This window comes from Castor canadensis, chromosome 1 (assembly GCF_047511655.1).
Source record: "Castor canadensis chromosome 1, mCasCan1.hap1v2, whole genome shotgun sequence".
Classification (NCBI taxonomy): Eukaryota; Metazoa; Chordata; class Mammalia; order Rodentia; family Castoridae; genus Castor; species Castor canadensis.
Genome location: NC_133386.1, coordinates 205,717,658 through 205,733,563, shown reverse-complemented (window position 1 = coordinate 205,733,563; position 15,906 = coordinate 205,717,658). Strand labels below are relative to the sequence as shown.

Here is a 15,906-nt window from a genome sequence, read left to right as displayed (position 1 = left end):
CCTACAAGTGCTTGATCCCATCTGCAAAGACTCTGTTCCCGAACAAGGCCATATCTTTCCTGGCCAGGTGGACATGGCTCGGGGCCTCCCTTTAGCCTGCTACACAAGGGAAGCGGCGGGGGGTTGGAGCCCTGAAGGGCTTCAGCAAGAGCCTGTCTGAGTATTTGGGAAGTTTCACAGATGCATGGTCCCACAGGCGGGCCCAGAGTTGCCATGAGAGGGCGGCAGGGCCAGGGCACTCCAGGTGCCCAGGCCGAAAGGGCACAGGCACAGAGGTGTCTGGTATGGGCTCTCCCGGGGAGCCTGGAGCCCAGGGCTGGAGGGCGTTGAGCACAGGCTTGATGTCCTTCTGCAAGACAATGCATCTGAGCTCAGACAAGAGTAGGCAGCCCCGGGGGCTCAGGTGAGAGAAGCCCAGATCCTTCTGCTGCCTGCTAGGGGCTCTGGGAGGTCTGAGTCAGAATGCTACCCTGTCCTGTGTGATCTCTGGCAAGTGTCTTAACCTCTCTGTGTCTCCATTCCCTCATCTGTAAACTGGGTAATATAAAGCCCAATTTGCAGAGCAATGGGCCTCTGGTGCTCTCAGTAGCCCTACCCCTGGCTTCTGGATGCCAGGAGAGGTCAGAACATGGAGCTGAGCTCAGGCTGCCTCTCTGTGACCACGAGGCGGCTGAGACCATGCCTGCTTTAGCCAGCCCAGCCGCAGTGGGTTCCCCACCCTAGTGACTCACAGGCTGACATCATGGGACACCCCTGAGTCAGGAGAGATGATAGTCCCAGCCTACGTGTGGTAGAGTCTGGCTTTTCCTGTTAGGGACCCAGATTTATTTCTGTGTACCACTCACCCGCACGCAGAGACTCAAAATATATTCTCCAAGTCCTTGGGGACCTGTGTCCATGGTGGTCACGGAGCCACTGCCTGCTGCCCTCCTGCCTGGGAAAACGTGCTCCCCTGCTTACGTGAGCAGTGGGGTTTCACCCAGAAAAACATCTGGTGAGATTTGGAAAAGGGGTCGTGGGACCAGCTAAGTAAACACACATCAGGATGTTTTAAACGTGGTACCCAGCATGGCCACAGCCCGGCCACAGCAGGAGGAGCCTGCAGGAAGGCTGTGTCCCCTGAAACCCAGTGACCTCCCCCCTCCAGGAGTAAGCTCCTCCCTGCTGCTCTGGCCCATTGTGCTAGGGTGTTTGGGGGTCACAGACCCACTGGGGCTGAGAGTCCTGGCTGTGAGGCAGGGCAGGGGAGACACAACCTGGCCAGGCCACAGGGCTATGGGAGGGGGCGGGGCAGGACCCCCAGCCAGAGAAGGCAGAGGAGAGGGGCTCCATTCTGAGTCCAAATGAAAGAACTCTGACCTCACTAGAATTGTTCCCAGTGTTTTTCTTTCAGGAGGAAGAAGAAAACCACAAACAAAAAGTACAAACTCCTCAAAGGGCAAGGACACCTTTCACACCCCACTGTCTCTGGCCCCGCAGGTCTGTCATGGTGGTGGGTCCTGAGCGCCTCCACCATTCTCTGGACGCCCTGGCATTTGCTTGTCCTTCCCTGTCAGCACCACCTTCTGGCACAGATGTAAACTGGGACAGATCTGTGTGCTTAGTTGTGTCCCCAGGACAGAGAACAGAGCCTAGCACTAGTAGGAGCGTGAAGGTATTTGAGAGAGCCATGGAGGATCAGGTAGGAGCTGATCTTTACTGAGTGCCCACTGTGCAGCAGCTGGGAGCGGCCCCGGCATTCACACCCTCACCCCTGCTTTCCCCAGACCCCCGGGTGGTATCAGTGTGTCCACCTCAGTGAATATGGGCGAGGGACAGAAGATTGGGAGCCACAAGGTCCAGGTGCTTAAGCAGTGGGCATGACACAGGAAGCCAGCCTGGGGCTAACCTGCCATCATCACCCTCCCCACTCCTCCCAGAGGGCACTGGTCGTGGCCCACAGGACCAGGGATGCATGGTCACAGGTGTGGGTCTGGGTGGGGAAGCTATTTCCCATAGTTCAGTTACTGGGGACGACCCTGCACAGGGTGACCTGGCTTCCCATTGCACACATGGAGATGGAGCCACACCAGTCATTAGAGGAAATTCTCTCAAGATGCAAGTGCTCCCCTTCCCCCACATCCTCTTGACCCTGCACCAGACTCGTGTCCCGAGGGCACTGGGGGTCAGTGTCAGTCTCAGTGGGTCGACTCAGAGTAGTTGCTCTCAGCCAAGAATGTACTGGGACAGGCCACGACTGCCCTCATCCCCAGCCCCAAGGCCTGCTGGGTGATGGCTGTTGTCCTAACCAATGACGCTCGAATCAGCTGAAGAGATCCATTGACTCCTGCTCTGTGGACGGTGGGGAGATCCCCAGGGGCAGCCCTCTGGACACCCAGAGAGAAAATTAATACAATGACCTCCAAGGGACTGAGGGGCTAGGAAGAGAGTAGGGAGCCACAGGTCATGGTGTGGGAGAAAAGCCAGACCCAGACAGGCAAGTAGGCGCCAATCTTCCCCAGGCATCACCAGTAAGGGAGCTCTGGCTGGGTGATGAAGTCCCCAGGAGGAGGGGCAGGACATTTCTGCAGAAGGCCAGTCTAAGGTGGGGTAGGTAACCCTTCAGCATGGTGCTGGGCCCTGAGATGGCTCTTCAAGTGAGCCTCAAAGGAACAGCTATCCCCAGGGGACTGTAAAGGAGCCAGACCTGGTGTGAACCAGTTCACCATTTGGGAGCTCAAGATAGGCACAGGTGGGAGTATTTACACCACGGGAAATGGCAAAGGCTACAAGTCAGTCCTCATCCTCCGATGAGTGTGCTTACTGCTCTTATTCAAGGAGCAGAGAGAAGAGAAAGGAGGGAGAAGGAGGGAGACAAATCACCGTGTGAGGGCACCAGGACCTCAGCCTGTGACTGTGGCTCAGGTGGTCCCCACCTACTACACGTCAAGCCTCTCTGAACGACAGAACTTTGTCCCAGGCCTTGGGAGCTCTGATGGGGGTCCTACGAGGCTGATGACCGGTAGACAAGAGAACCAGGTCCACCAGGCATGAGAAGTCGGGGGATAGGGTGGGAAAACCCAGCAAAAGTGCCTGAGACAGGACCCGACGCTCAGCTGGGGACCAGGAGAGCATTAGGTGGACAGCACGCAGCTCTGCTCGCTTTGTTGGAAGAAATAAAACTTAAAGCAGAAAGACCTGGAAAGGACAGGAAACGATTAAAAAATGACATAGCCAACCTAGAGAAAAACCAAACAGAGCTTCTAGAAATAAAAAAAGGATCGTAGGGAGAACTGAAATCCCAGCGGCCGCATTGGCACAGGCTCAGCGCCTGCAAGGAAAACAGGAGACGTGAGGCTGGGGTGCAGAAGGGGCTCTCGGTTGGGAGGCTGACAATTCCCGTGGAGTGACCGCTCCTGCCTGGCCTCACTCAAGAAGCTCCCAGAGGGTTAACCAGAGCTCGCAGAATTCCTGCTGTAAGACCTGACTCTGCCCCCTCAGGCCTGGACACAGCCAAGGACCTCAGAAAGGGTCCTTGGGACACAGTGGGAAAGGGTTTATTCCAAACCATTCAGCCCCCCAGGCAAGCTGGTCAATGGTGTCAGGAAATTTGAAAAACACAGCTTTAAAAAAAACGCCAGAATTTACTATCACAGAAACATGCTTTTGCACACCCAAGATGAACATGGGGCAGGGATAAAAGTCCACATAACTCTGGGTGCAGAAGCCCCAGAAGACACAGGCCACAGGCGCCAAAGCCACAGGCGCCAAAGAGAGCCACCCACAATGGTGGAATTGTGAATGGGGAGATACTGTAACATCCCATTGGGCAAGGGGCCTGTCCTGCAGAGGAGGCCACTGGCTGCAGGTGTTATGGCAAAAGGCACGAGGCCAGGGGTCAGAAGCCAGGTTCCCAGGCCACTTCTGCTGCTATGGGGCTGGGGCCCGCGTCTGCTTGCTCCATCCCTCAGAGACCCAGTTAGGACGAATCCCGGCTCTGTCTGCGGCCACTGGGCTAGGAAGCCTGCAGGAGTGGATGGCAGCGGGGTGCCTCCACACCAAGTCTCACGAGCACACTTGCTGCTCTTCATGGTCCTGAAGGGCTAGGATTGGACCTGAGTTTCCTTGAAATCAGGACCTCCATCCTTGCCTCATCAGCACCCAGAACTGTGAGGGTCAAGGTCTCTCCCCAGGGCTGCGGGTCACGCACTAAACCGAGCCCCAGATCTGCCTTGATACCCGGCCTCACCCACAGGACCTTGGCTGGAAACAGTAAGCCTGCCCACCACCCCCACTGGTCACCTGGTGGAGTGTGGGCGGGGGTTTCCATGGATAGGAAGCCCTCTCTTTGCAAAGTTGTGAGTTCCAATCCTATCTGTCTGGCTGCTGCTGTGGCCTGGGTCCCGGGAGCTGTGAAGGGCAGCCTGTGCCCAGGCCCACAGGTGAGGGGGGGGCACTGACACTGCTGGCCGGATCGTTCCATGCACCAGACCCTACAACTGACTCTCCTCACCCTTCATCACCAATCACATGGAAGGGCATACTATCACTAACTACCTCCACTTAACAGATGGAGAAACTGAGGCTCAGAAAGGGAACGCCGCTTGATCCAGGAAATGGCAGAGTTGGATCTGAGTTTGGCCTCTTTGGGTCTGAGCTGCGCTCTGGCTCGGGGGCTGCATCCTCCCCACGGCTCTGTGTCCCTTGGCTGTCCTCTGATGGTGTGAGAGCAAACACACTGCTGGGCCCCTGTCCACAGCCTTAAGAGAATCTGCCAAAGCCAAGGTCAAGTGCAAGACTGGGGCAGTGAGGGATCCAGCCGCCCAGCACACACAGCCAGGATTTCAGTGTGTGGTGTTCTCAACAATGACCTAGGGACATAAATAATGCCTAGCAGGCTTTGAGGCTCGACTTCAAAAATGCTAATGGGTTTTCATTTCCAGAAAACACGTTGGCCATGAACGCCTCATCCTTTGAACGGAAACCCTGCAAGCTGACCCTACAGTGTAGGGGGAAAAGAAGAGGTGGGGGAGGGGGGAAGAAGGGAGAGTAAGAGAAGGAGAGAGTAGGGGAAGAGGCAGAGAGAGGGACGGAGAAAAGGACAGGAGAGGGAGGAAAGGGAAGAGGTGAGACAGGGAGGGGAAGAGAAGGAGAGAGGGAGAGTGGAGATACGGAGAAAGGGACAGACAAGGGGTGGGGAAGAGGGAGAGGAGAGGAAGTGACAGAGGGAGACTCCTGAAGCCTGGGCTCCCACCTCAGTTTGTCTCCCACCATGCAGTGCGGCATGGGGTCCCTGCCCCCTCTGCTGAAGTCAGGGCTGCAGGTCACATGTGTGCAGCAGCTTCTAGCCCTCTCCTGCTCGCTCAGGGTCTCTCCTCAAGTTTTCTGGGACTTCTCTCTGGGGTCCCTCACTTGGCCCTCTTTGGGCTCTGGGACCACAGTAGCCAGTGGTAGGGGCTCTGCTGGGGCCACCTCTGGGCACTGAGTGCAGGTTGGGGCTTTTGTGGGTCTTGAGGGCTCCTCTCTTCCTGTGTCCCCTGGCTTGTGGTCGCATCACTCTTGCCTCAGCTTCCATCTTCACGGGGCTCCTCTGCTGTGAATCTTTTTTTTGGCAGCACGGAGGTTTGAACTCAGGGCCTCATGCTTGCTCTGAGGAGCTCTACCTCTTAAGCCACACCCCAGCCCCTCTGCTGGGAATCCTGAGTGTCCTTTCTACTTAGGACAGTCATTCTGCATAGGTCCCTGTATCCACTACTATGCTGTCTTAGCTTGGTTACATCTGCACAGACCTTTTTTCCAAATAAGGCACAATCACAGGAAGGACCCTGCCCAGGAGCCTCGGGAGCACCCTGTCCCCTGTCCACACCGTGACTCTGAACTGATGACCTCAGAAAGCCAGGGAAGAGGCCTGTGCTGTGCTAAGCCGCCCACGGGAGGTCATTTGTTACACAGCCACAGGAGACTAGCAGGTGCTATCACTAGGAGCCGTCCATCTGCCCCTCAGTCACACGTACCTTCTTAGCAGGGCCGCACACCTTTCTGTCATCACAGAGTCTCGGGACAATCAGCCGGCCTTGGGGGGAAAGCAAGTACAGAGGGGCTCCCCATCAGGCAAGGCGGACAGCCGCTGCGCCCGGGAATATACAGCACAGCACACCCGCGTGTGCCCTGCGGTCACAAGGGCCAGGTCACCCCTGTGTGGCCACAGCTCCAGAGGCGCTGGCATCACACTCAGGAGACCCTCTCTTCTACAAAGTCTTTCTCTTTTGCCATCCTGTCCCGCCTTTGAAGCAGGGTTCCCTCAACTAGGGGGCAATTTTGTCCCCAGGCACATTTCGCAACGTCTGGGGACATTTTTGGTTTTCATGACTTGGGAGTTGCCGCCAGCCAGGCCGAGGCCAGGGATACTGTGAAGTGTCAAATGTCGACAGTATCAGGGTCAAGAAAACAGCTTTAAGGCAACAAGTCCTCATTTTTGTTTTTTGCAGGGGGCGCATACCTGATGGGTTCTGTGATTTTTCTTCCCATGAAAGTGTGCCCAAGTCCCGATTTGCTTCAAATTAGGTACAGTTGTGCAACAGGGCTCTGGAGGCCCTCCCTTTCCAAAACGGCAAGCCCTCTGGCTCCCTGTAATCCAAGCCCACCGCAGGAACAGGGCTCCTGAGAGAGCCACTGTCCCTGACACAAATTCAGCCTCTGCTAATCGCGCAGGCCGGGGCCGCGCCCATCCTTGTGTGCATGTGTGTGGCAAGGACCTTATCACCTTCTCTTGACGTGGGAGGGTGGGCAAGCAACAGACTGCCGCTATGGGAGGGAATCTTGGGTTCTCCAGGCCATTGTAAAACACAGGTGATGATGTTAAGACCCCAGCAGGAGCTACTCAGGAGGCAGAGATCAGGAGGATCGAGGTTCGAAGCCAGCCTGGGCAAACAGTTTGAGAGACCCTATCTCGAAAAAACCCATCACAAAAAAAAGAGGGCTGGTGGAGTGCCTCAAGTGTTTAGAGCAGCTGCCTAGCAAGTGTGAGCAAAGCCGTGAGTTCAAACCCCAGAACCATCAAAAGTCCCCAGCAGGGAGGTGGGACGACTCAGTTTTGGCCACTTAGGAAACTCAAACTGTCTTATCTACATCACAACCATATTTTCATTTTTAAAGGTCTTATTTAGCTCGGGAGCCAAACAACCCATGAAATCTGGGCTCACTTATAGGAAAACCTAGATTTCTTTTGGTCCTCACGTTTGCTTTTCATCTCAGACATGAGAAAGTTTGGGAGAAGACCGTGTGACACGGTAGTGAACAGGACTTGGGAAGGATCTTCTGTCTTGGCACCGCTATTCCAATATGTGACATAATACAAATATCAGTATTATAGAAAGATGAGTCACGTGCTAGACTTGGGGTCATGTACTTTTCAAAGGCTACTCAGGGAACCCCAGGGATGTGAATACCATTGTTGTCTCCATCTTCCAGACGGGGAGACTGAGGCCACCAGGTCAGAAAGGATAGGTGGAAGCTTGGGGTCTGAACTGCCACACCTCCGAGGCTGCTGCCACATTTCAGAGCGTATGGTGTCATTAGGAAGGGATGTCACGGAGAGAGAGAATTCCCTGGGAAACAGATGGGTCCCAAACCACGCTCCACGGAGAGGCACCACAGCCCCCACAGAGCTGAGACCCTCTTCGAGTTAGAAATGACCTCTGAAATAAACTCCACGTGGTAGTCACCGTGTTCAAAGGCCACAGGGTGGGCAGGGCAGGACAACGAGAAAGCCAGCAGCATTGACCTCTCTTCTCGAAGTGAGGCAGGAAAAGCCACAGGAATAGCAAATGTGTGTTTCCTGGCTGCCACCACAAAGTCAGGGAGAAATCTGGGAGTTCCGTGAGGCTCCAATCTTTGCCTCCTGACCATCCAAACTTCTTAAAGACGGCTCTGCACCCTGGCAACCCCAGTGGGAACCATCCCTGCGAGGGACTCCCAAACACCTGCCAGGTGGCCAAACCTCTGGAAGGTGAGGGGATCCTGAGCAGTGCTGCATATTGCACAAGATCCTGTGGCCAAGGCTGGGTGTGGTGCTTCACGCCTGTAATGCTAGCTACTTAGGAGGCAGAGTTCAGGAGGATCATGGTTCAAGGCTAGCCTGGGCAACAAGTTCACAAGACCAATAAAAGTGGGGCACGGTGGTGTGTGCCTGTCATTCCAGCTATGCAGGGAGACATAAGGAGGTCCAGGCAGGCATAAATGCAAGATCCTATCTCAAAAATAATCAAAGCAAAGACAGCTGGGAAAGTGGCTCACGGGGAAGAAAGCCTGCCTCGCCAGCACCAGGCCCTGAGTTCAAAACCAGTCCGTAACAGTAGGGTCGGGATGAAAGAGGCTCTGGCGAGGGCTGAATGGCTCTGATTTGTTGTTGTTTGGTTGGGTTTGGGTTTTGGTTTTGTTGCAGTAGTGGGGATTGAACTCAGGACTTTGCACTTGTTAGGCAGGCGCTCTACCACTTGAGCAACCCCTGCAGCCCTGGTTTCTGGTTGTTTATAACTACTTGTTTACAGTGTGGGTCCCTAATGAGCTAGCTTTGGGGTGTAAGTATTTTAAGGACTTCTTATCACGGAACCAGAAGCACTCGTTATTTAAAGCACAGCAGTTCCTGCTGGTGAAATTAAACCCAGGCTGACTTTTATTTTAAACATTCACAGTTGACTCAACTGGCTTCCTGACTCGTCCTGCTGACAACTTTTCCTGCCCTGCCTGTGAGGTAGAGATTTGCTGATTCTGGAGGAATCTGAACAGCGACAGCTCTGCAGGGCAGCGGGTCGAAAGTGGCACCCACTGAAGTCACTCTCAATGGCAAATGTGGCAGTCAGGCACGAGAGGCAAGTGGACCTCTGTTCTCTTCAGAGTTTCTCTTAGCAAGACTCAGGTTTCTGGAACACCGTTACAGAGATGGATTTCAGAGCAGGGCTGCACCTCCTTGTTTTAGAGTTTGAGGAAACTAAGGCTCCCAACAGGGGCAAGGTCATTCAGGAAAACCCCCAGGACAGCTTTGGGCTCTGTCCCTCTGGTCAGGCCAGTCTTCCCAGCCCAGGCCCTTGTCAGAGGCAGGAAGTGCGCTGACCTGAAGGTCACGGCCCAGCCGAGCAGGCCAGCCCTGCCCTGGGCAGATGTGACCATAGAAGACTGGCTTGGGCTCCCCAAAGCTGTTTGGAAATGACCCCTTCCCCACCTGACGACAAGAGCCTTGTCGTCATCTGGTCCTTGTCTAAGACAGGGAAGGTTGGAGGAGACCCCCACCCCCTCTGAAAATGACACTGTGCACCCCACACGCAGGCCGACGGGAAGTGTGGTTGACAGTTACCTCCTCGTCGTGCTCCAGCTCCAGGCCGGCCTCCAGCAGGTTCCCCTCGTACTCCTGCCTGCGGAAGCATTTGTCGTCCTCGTGGTAGTCCATGGGGGCCTCGGGCGAGCCCACGTCCACTGGCTCCCCCTTCCCCGGCAGGGGCTGGTCCTGCTTGACACTGCGGGTCCCCACACTGACGTCACTGTGCTGGGACCTCCTGGCCAGGGGCCTGCTGCCCGATGGCCGCTTGTGGTGATACACCAGGATGTAGTCCACCTTGCGTTTGCCATCGCGGAAGTACAGGCCATATTTACACTGCACATCTGGGTCCACCGACAAGGAGTTGAGCAGCTGAGGGGGCAGGAGAAGGAAGTCATTCAATGTGGAGCCCTTCTTGGTGGGCCTTTGAGGGAGCACGGGAGACTCAGACATTCCGTCCATCCATTCATTCACTCACTTACTCACTCAACAAACATGGTGGACCCCATACCCCCAGGCTCTGAATCCATGGGCCTTGAGCCCACAGTTCCAAACAACCTCAGATAAAAAATACTCATTGACAAACTTTGCATTGGAGCCCAGCATGGTGGTTCACAACTGTAATCCTAGCTACTCGGGAGGAGGTGGAGATTGGGAGGATTATGGTTCAAAGCTAGCCCAGGGAAAAAGTTCAAGAGACCCCATCTCGACCAATAAAAGCTGAGCATGGTGACATAAGCTGTCATCCCAGCTATGTGGCAGGCATACATAGGAGGACCTTGGTCCAGGCTGGTCTGGGCAGAAAAGGCTCCCGTGTGGCTCATGTGGTAGAGTGCCTGTCTCACAAGCCCAAGGGTCTGAGTTCAAAGCCCAGTACCTCCAGAAACAAGAGCACCTTGCATCTGGACTGAGCACGTGCAGACATTTTCCCTTGTCACTGTTCTCAGAAAAACAGTATCCCAACTGTGTCCACGGCATTTCCATTGTGCAAGATGTCACATGTCATCGAGTGACAATTTGAAGTCCACACTCAGGTTGTGTGTAGGTTCTGTGCAAACCCTACACTGTCTCCTGGGAGGGTCTGGAGCGTCCATGGGTTTTTGAATCTGAGGGGGTCCTGGCACCCATTCCCTGTGGTTCTGAAGGACAACTGGGAGCCAGGCACTGTGCTAGGGGCTGAGGCACACCGACTTGGGTTTCCAGAAGCAGGCATTTGACGCTGACTGCCCCTGAGGACGCCAAGCCACACAGTGATCACCCAGAAAGCCTCAGGGTCTCCAGAGCTGGTGCAGGCTGGGTGGGAGGAACTCCCCTGGCTGACTGGGGAGAGCTGCAAGTCAACCCCCTCCACCCAGAAGGACTCTTCACACGTGGACGGGGCCTCAGGGTGGAGCCAAGCTCAGCTTTGGGCAGGTGCAAACCTCCCCCACTGACGCCCCCATCCTGAGGACGCCATGTGCGGGCTGCTAACCAGCTGTGTGGCCAGAGGTGAGGCTCTCGCTGGCTCAGTCTGCGCTGTGCCCAAACCAGACTCCTACTGCAAACAGCTTACTCAAGGTGCCTCAGCAGGGTGAGGAGGAGCCAGGGGCTTCCACTGTGTGGGCAGCTGCTTCCATCCCGTTGGGGACCCTGGGAATGACCCCAAGGAGCACACCAGAGCTGGCACCCACTGCACGTTTAGCTTTGTGGTTCTCCATCTGCTCCTGGGGGCACTAATTCCCCTCACCTGCACACAGGTAGGATGTCTGTGGGCGGAGGGAGTAGGGAGCCACCAGCATGGACAGGACTCTGGGCTGGGCAAGGGCTCCAACACCGTCTGGACTGCCTCAGTTTCCTTATTCGTCTGAAGGAATCCACAAGGCCCCAGGAGACAGAAGCATGGTATGGTGGTTTAAAAAGCCATGTGTTGGACAGGGGTAGAGCCCTTGCCTAGCATGCACAAGGCTCTGGGTTCAACTCCCAGTACCACAAAAGAAAAAAAAAAAAAGCCATGTGTTCACCAGACTACAATGTGGTCCACAGTTGTCACTGAGACCAAAGCTGGCTATCATAGGTCAACCAGCAAGCTGGGCTTCAGCAAGATGAATGAAACTAGGCTGGGACATAGCCTAGGAGCAGCTCCCCACCACCTGCTAGCCTCGGAGCTGGCCTCAGCCCAGCTGACCACATGGTTTCCCTCCTAGGTCCCGATGTCTGTACACAGATGCCCCCCGCTCTCATCCCTGAGCTGCATCCTCATCCAAGAATGAGGTCCTTGGTGGAGCACGAGGCGACTGTGTGTGGCTGAAGGCAGGGTCCCAAATTCCTGTGGCCAGCAGAAAGTTGATAGCCCTTCCCTGCACTGCCGCTGGGCCTTCTCCCCCAGAAAGCCTTCCCTGACAGTGTCCTGGACAGTCCCCAAGCTTGTGCCTAGACCTAAACTTCCCCTCTATGCCGGGTGCAGACTCTGGTCTCAGTTTCCCCAGTACTCAGCTGGTTTGGAGGGCAAATGACAAGAGTCGCCACCAGCATCCCCTCCCTGGGATGTTCTAGTCATTCCCAGCCCTGGGAACTCCCCACTCCCCCCATGTCCCCACGCTTCCCACCACAGCCCATCCATACCTACCCCTCTGGTCCTATCTGATCTGTTCCCCACCCCATCCAGGACACTGCTCTTACAAAGCAGGGGGCTGGGAAAGGCCCCAGAAGTCTTTATAAAGTTCAGGCTCTGCCACTACCCAGAGGCTGGCCTTGGTCGCTCCTCCTAACCTCCCACAGAAACCTGGAATGGCTCCTCGGTGGTCACCTGGAGCCTCAAGACAGCTCCCAGTTGCACCATGACTCTAGGGTGCCAGGCACCCGACAATGGAAAGCTGCAAGCCTACTATGTGCCTGAGGGCTGGAGGGCTGTGTTAGCTGAAGGGGTGAGGATGGAGGAAGCCGGAGGGGCTCCGCACTCCACACCAAGCCAAGGGCAGGGAGGCAGAGAGAAAGACGCACAGTGGAGGCTGCTGTGCTGGTGGGGACTGCTGTAGGAGAAGGATGGGAAGAAGGGGCTCCTGGGCAGGGTCTGGCGGCCAGGTCAGGGCACCCTGTCCCCTGGTCATAGCACGGGGGTCATTCCCCTGGCATCTCCATGTTCCCAGTCCCAGAAAGCTGCCTTCTGGAGACAGCACTGCCTACAGCTGGGCAGGGCCTGGTCAGCACCTGGAACCGGAAGGAGGCTGGAACTATTTGGCCAACTTCAATCTACAGTAACTTAGGGTCCAGCCTGGCTTGGTGACACTCAAGAGGACCTGGACAGAGAGCAGATGTGCTCCCTACAGGTCCCCATCCTGCTCCCTGTGACAGAGCCTTGTAGGTGCTTCTGGGCTAGCACCACACCCTTGCGAGATGTCCTCGCAAGGCCCAGGGGCAGGGCAGTGTGGGATGGGGCCGTTTCCTGAGGACAGCAGGACTTGAACTCCAGCCCAGTAAAGGACGTGCTCATGGGTGACCCTAGCATTGTCTATCTGCAGCCAGCAGGTGAGTTTGTGTCCATATAGGGGAGCCAGGGACGGAGGTCACAGGATAGATGGGGGCTGAGCTCCCAGACTCTTTCCCACACTCAGGAAGGCTCCAGCCCTTCCTAGGAACTGTGGATTGAGGAGATGCTCTTTTGTGTGTGGGTGTTACTAGGAATTGAACCCACAGCCTGTGCGTGCTGGCAAGTGCTCTATCTCTGAGTCATACCACAGCCCTTTTTTTTTTGACAGTCTTATTAGCTTTGCCTGGGTTGGCCTTGAATCACAGTCCTCTTGCTTCCGCCTCCAGAGTAGCTGGGTTTACAAGCTGTCATAGGGTACACCATCTTACTGCACCCCCACAAGCCCACCCTCAGAGTGGGGGCTCTATAACCAAGTCCATTCCACCCGGGGGAAACTGAGACTCGAGGAGAAGTAGCAGCAGTCTCCCTTGGCTGACCAGTGCCCACTTTTCTCAGGTGCTGAAGGACACAGCAGAGGGGGACTCTGGGCAGTGGTTACGCACACGCTGTGGGGGGAGTCCTGGAGCCACAGTGAGCTGCAGTTTCCTTGGGGGCAGCAGGTAAGGGCAGAGGGAGTGGGGCGGTGGCCTCACACAGGCCTTGCCATCAGCCAGGCCCAAGTCCAAGCCTGCTCTTGGATCCTGTCCAGCTCCAAGGCCTGGGAGTCTCAGATCTGCCCTGGGAGGCAGGGAGGGCAGATCAGCTGCGTCCCGCCAGGAGGATTAACCAAGTTGAGCTGGGCAGGAGCGAGTCCAACATGTGCTGGGGACAGGCGCCTGGGGACCATTGCCATCACCCTGCCCTCCATCCTGGCCCAAGGGCAGACATGCCTTCTCCTCAGTGTATCAGAAAGGTCTGAGAAGCGCAGAGTCACAGTGACCTGGCGGTGCCTCCAAGGGCAGAAGAGCCAGCGCCAAGGCAGACCTAGGTCCTGCATGGGAGGAGGCCCATGCTTGGCAGGGCAAGAGGGCAGGGGTGGTCAACCAAGGTGGACAAGCAGTCTCTGAGGCCAAGGCACACCTGCCAGCTGCCAGCATCTGGGGTCCCTCAGATGCTCAGCAGCCCAACACCAGGCTCAGTTCTGTTCTCCAAATGGGGACTTGGAATTCCACGAGGCCGAGCCAGGCCTGCTTGGTGACAGCTCCTGTGGCTTCAGCATACTTTCCCATCTCCTCCTTGGGCCTCCTCCCCTTCTTTCCCCTTCCCCAGGTTGGTCTTTACTCCTGCTGCATGCCCCCGGCCACCTGCCCTTCCTCCTGTCTCAGCCCGGTGATCCACCCTGGATCAGGATTGCCTATGACTGGGATCCAAGGTGCCAGCCACTCTGTCAACGCCGTTCTCCTTGTGAGTTCAGGCTGTCTCTGAACCATCTCCCTGTAGCTCTTAACTCGCTGTGGCCTTAGAGACCACGCCAGGACTTTCCTAACACATTTGTATCCATTGCCCAGCATCTCCTGCCGGCCCTGGAGCTCCTGGTTGGCCAGGACATCGGCAACTATTTAACAAGATGGACAAACAACACAGGGAAAGACAAGAGATTCACAGAGATCCTGTCAAGGCAGAGAGTGGGGAACCACCCCAGAGAGTGGCCAATGACTCTACAAGGTGAGGCAGCAAAGGTCCCCGAGCTCAAATGAACACCTCCACCATCGGGGCCCCATCCACAGCCTGCCTGCCCTCAGGGGCCCGCCAGTCTTTGGGAAGGAAGGAGGGAACATCACCTAAGGTCCTGGCATGACCTGAAAGAGACAGCCAGAAGCCCCACCAAGGTGAGCATCATCTTCCCTATGCGGGGAAACCAACGCTCTGTGCTACCCCAGCCACAGAGCTCAACCTCTCTGTTCCTCCAAAACCCTCATTAAATGTGACTTTCCTTAGAGGGTGGTTGGAAGGGTTCACGGTATTAATTTGAACTTTAAAAGAGCTCGTGAACCCTCAACATTGAGAACTGACTGAGACACCTGCCTACAGAACTGGAGAAAATAATCTTACGGTCAGAAGAGACTGCAAATGACAGGTGGCACGGTGCCAGCTCCAGATTTGAAAAAGCTATGAAAGGAGTTGGATGTGGTGATGGCGGTGATGGGACCAGCAGGAGGCAGCACCAAGCACAGCCCCAGGGTGTGGTCCCCTGGATGATTTTTGTGCTGTGATCCTGGGAAACCTTCCTGAATAAGTGCTAGCCCCTTCTAAATGGGCTGGGAGGCCCCCTAGATCTGAGCTGGGCTGGAGCTTTGGGAGTGGGGCTGAGGACATAGCAAGGTGTGGCCACAGCTGCTGAGGTGGCCATGGGGCTCTCTGGGCCATTTCCCTGGAAGTGGGAGGGACAGGACACAAAGGTGTGCAGCAGGAGGGGTGTGGGCTAGGATTTATGCCTGCCTGGCCTCCCAGTTCAAAGCTTGGAAAGGTCCAGAATGTTCTCTTCCCTAGCCTTCAGAAAAGGGCAGGTGACCTCTTAGACCACCTGTGTGGACTGCAGGGTTTCTTCCTCGTCTTTTTAATGGCTGGTGGCTGTGGAGTGAATGCGTGAGTGTGTGCATGCATGGATGACAGCAGTCTGGGTCTGCATTTCACTCCTGGCATCAACCCAAGAGACAGAAACCTAGGTCCCCGCCAGGCCAGCAGCTTAAACACAACACCTGCTATGGAGCCTCAGTTTTCTCATCTGCAGGATGGGGACAACCCCTTCCCCCCCCCCCCCGATTTAGGTCCAATGATGCTTGTGGGATTACAATGTGACGGGAGAGTACTGGGGGTACTTGAGGTTGCCTCCTGGCCATTTGGGGCAAGTGCTCCCAGAGGGACTGTCCCAGGAAGACAGGGAAACCTCAGAGGAGAAATGCCTCCTGGTGTCACATGGGAAAATGGGAAGGGACACCTTCATAGCAGGAGAGTTGCAGCCCTGTCCTTCCCAAACCCACTCCCCAGACTCCAGAAAAGAGCAGAGCCCTGTGTCCACGGCTCGAATGCCTGGGACTCGGTGCGTTCGTTTATTCAGTCCTTACATGGAGTCAAGTTCCGGGAGCTGAATTCTCCCGCTCTAAGGAAAAGTCGTGGTCACTCTACAGAAACCGACTGTTTGCCTTCTCAGAAAATGGGCGACCCGAAA

At 55.8% G+C, this 15,906-nt stretch overlaps 1 protein-coding gene across 4 annotated transcripts in view; it reads right to left on the bottom strand.

Annotated features, from left to right (window-relative positions):
• The window catches only part of Ano1 (anoctamin 1), a 163,837-nt gene that overhangs the window by 69,229 nt on the left and 78,702 nt on the right, over positions 1-15,906 (bottom strand). For all 4 annotated transcript variants that reach the window (XM_074050812.1, XM_074050824.1, XM_074050816.1 and 1 more), the window contains one exon: positions 9,332-9,664. In XM_074050812.1, coding sequence (XP_073906913.1) covers positions 9,332-9,664 — 333 coding nt within the window. The remainder of the gene's footprint in view (positions 1-9,331; positions 9,665-15,906) is intronic.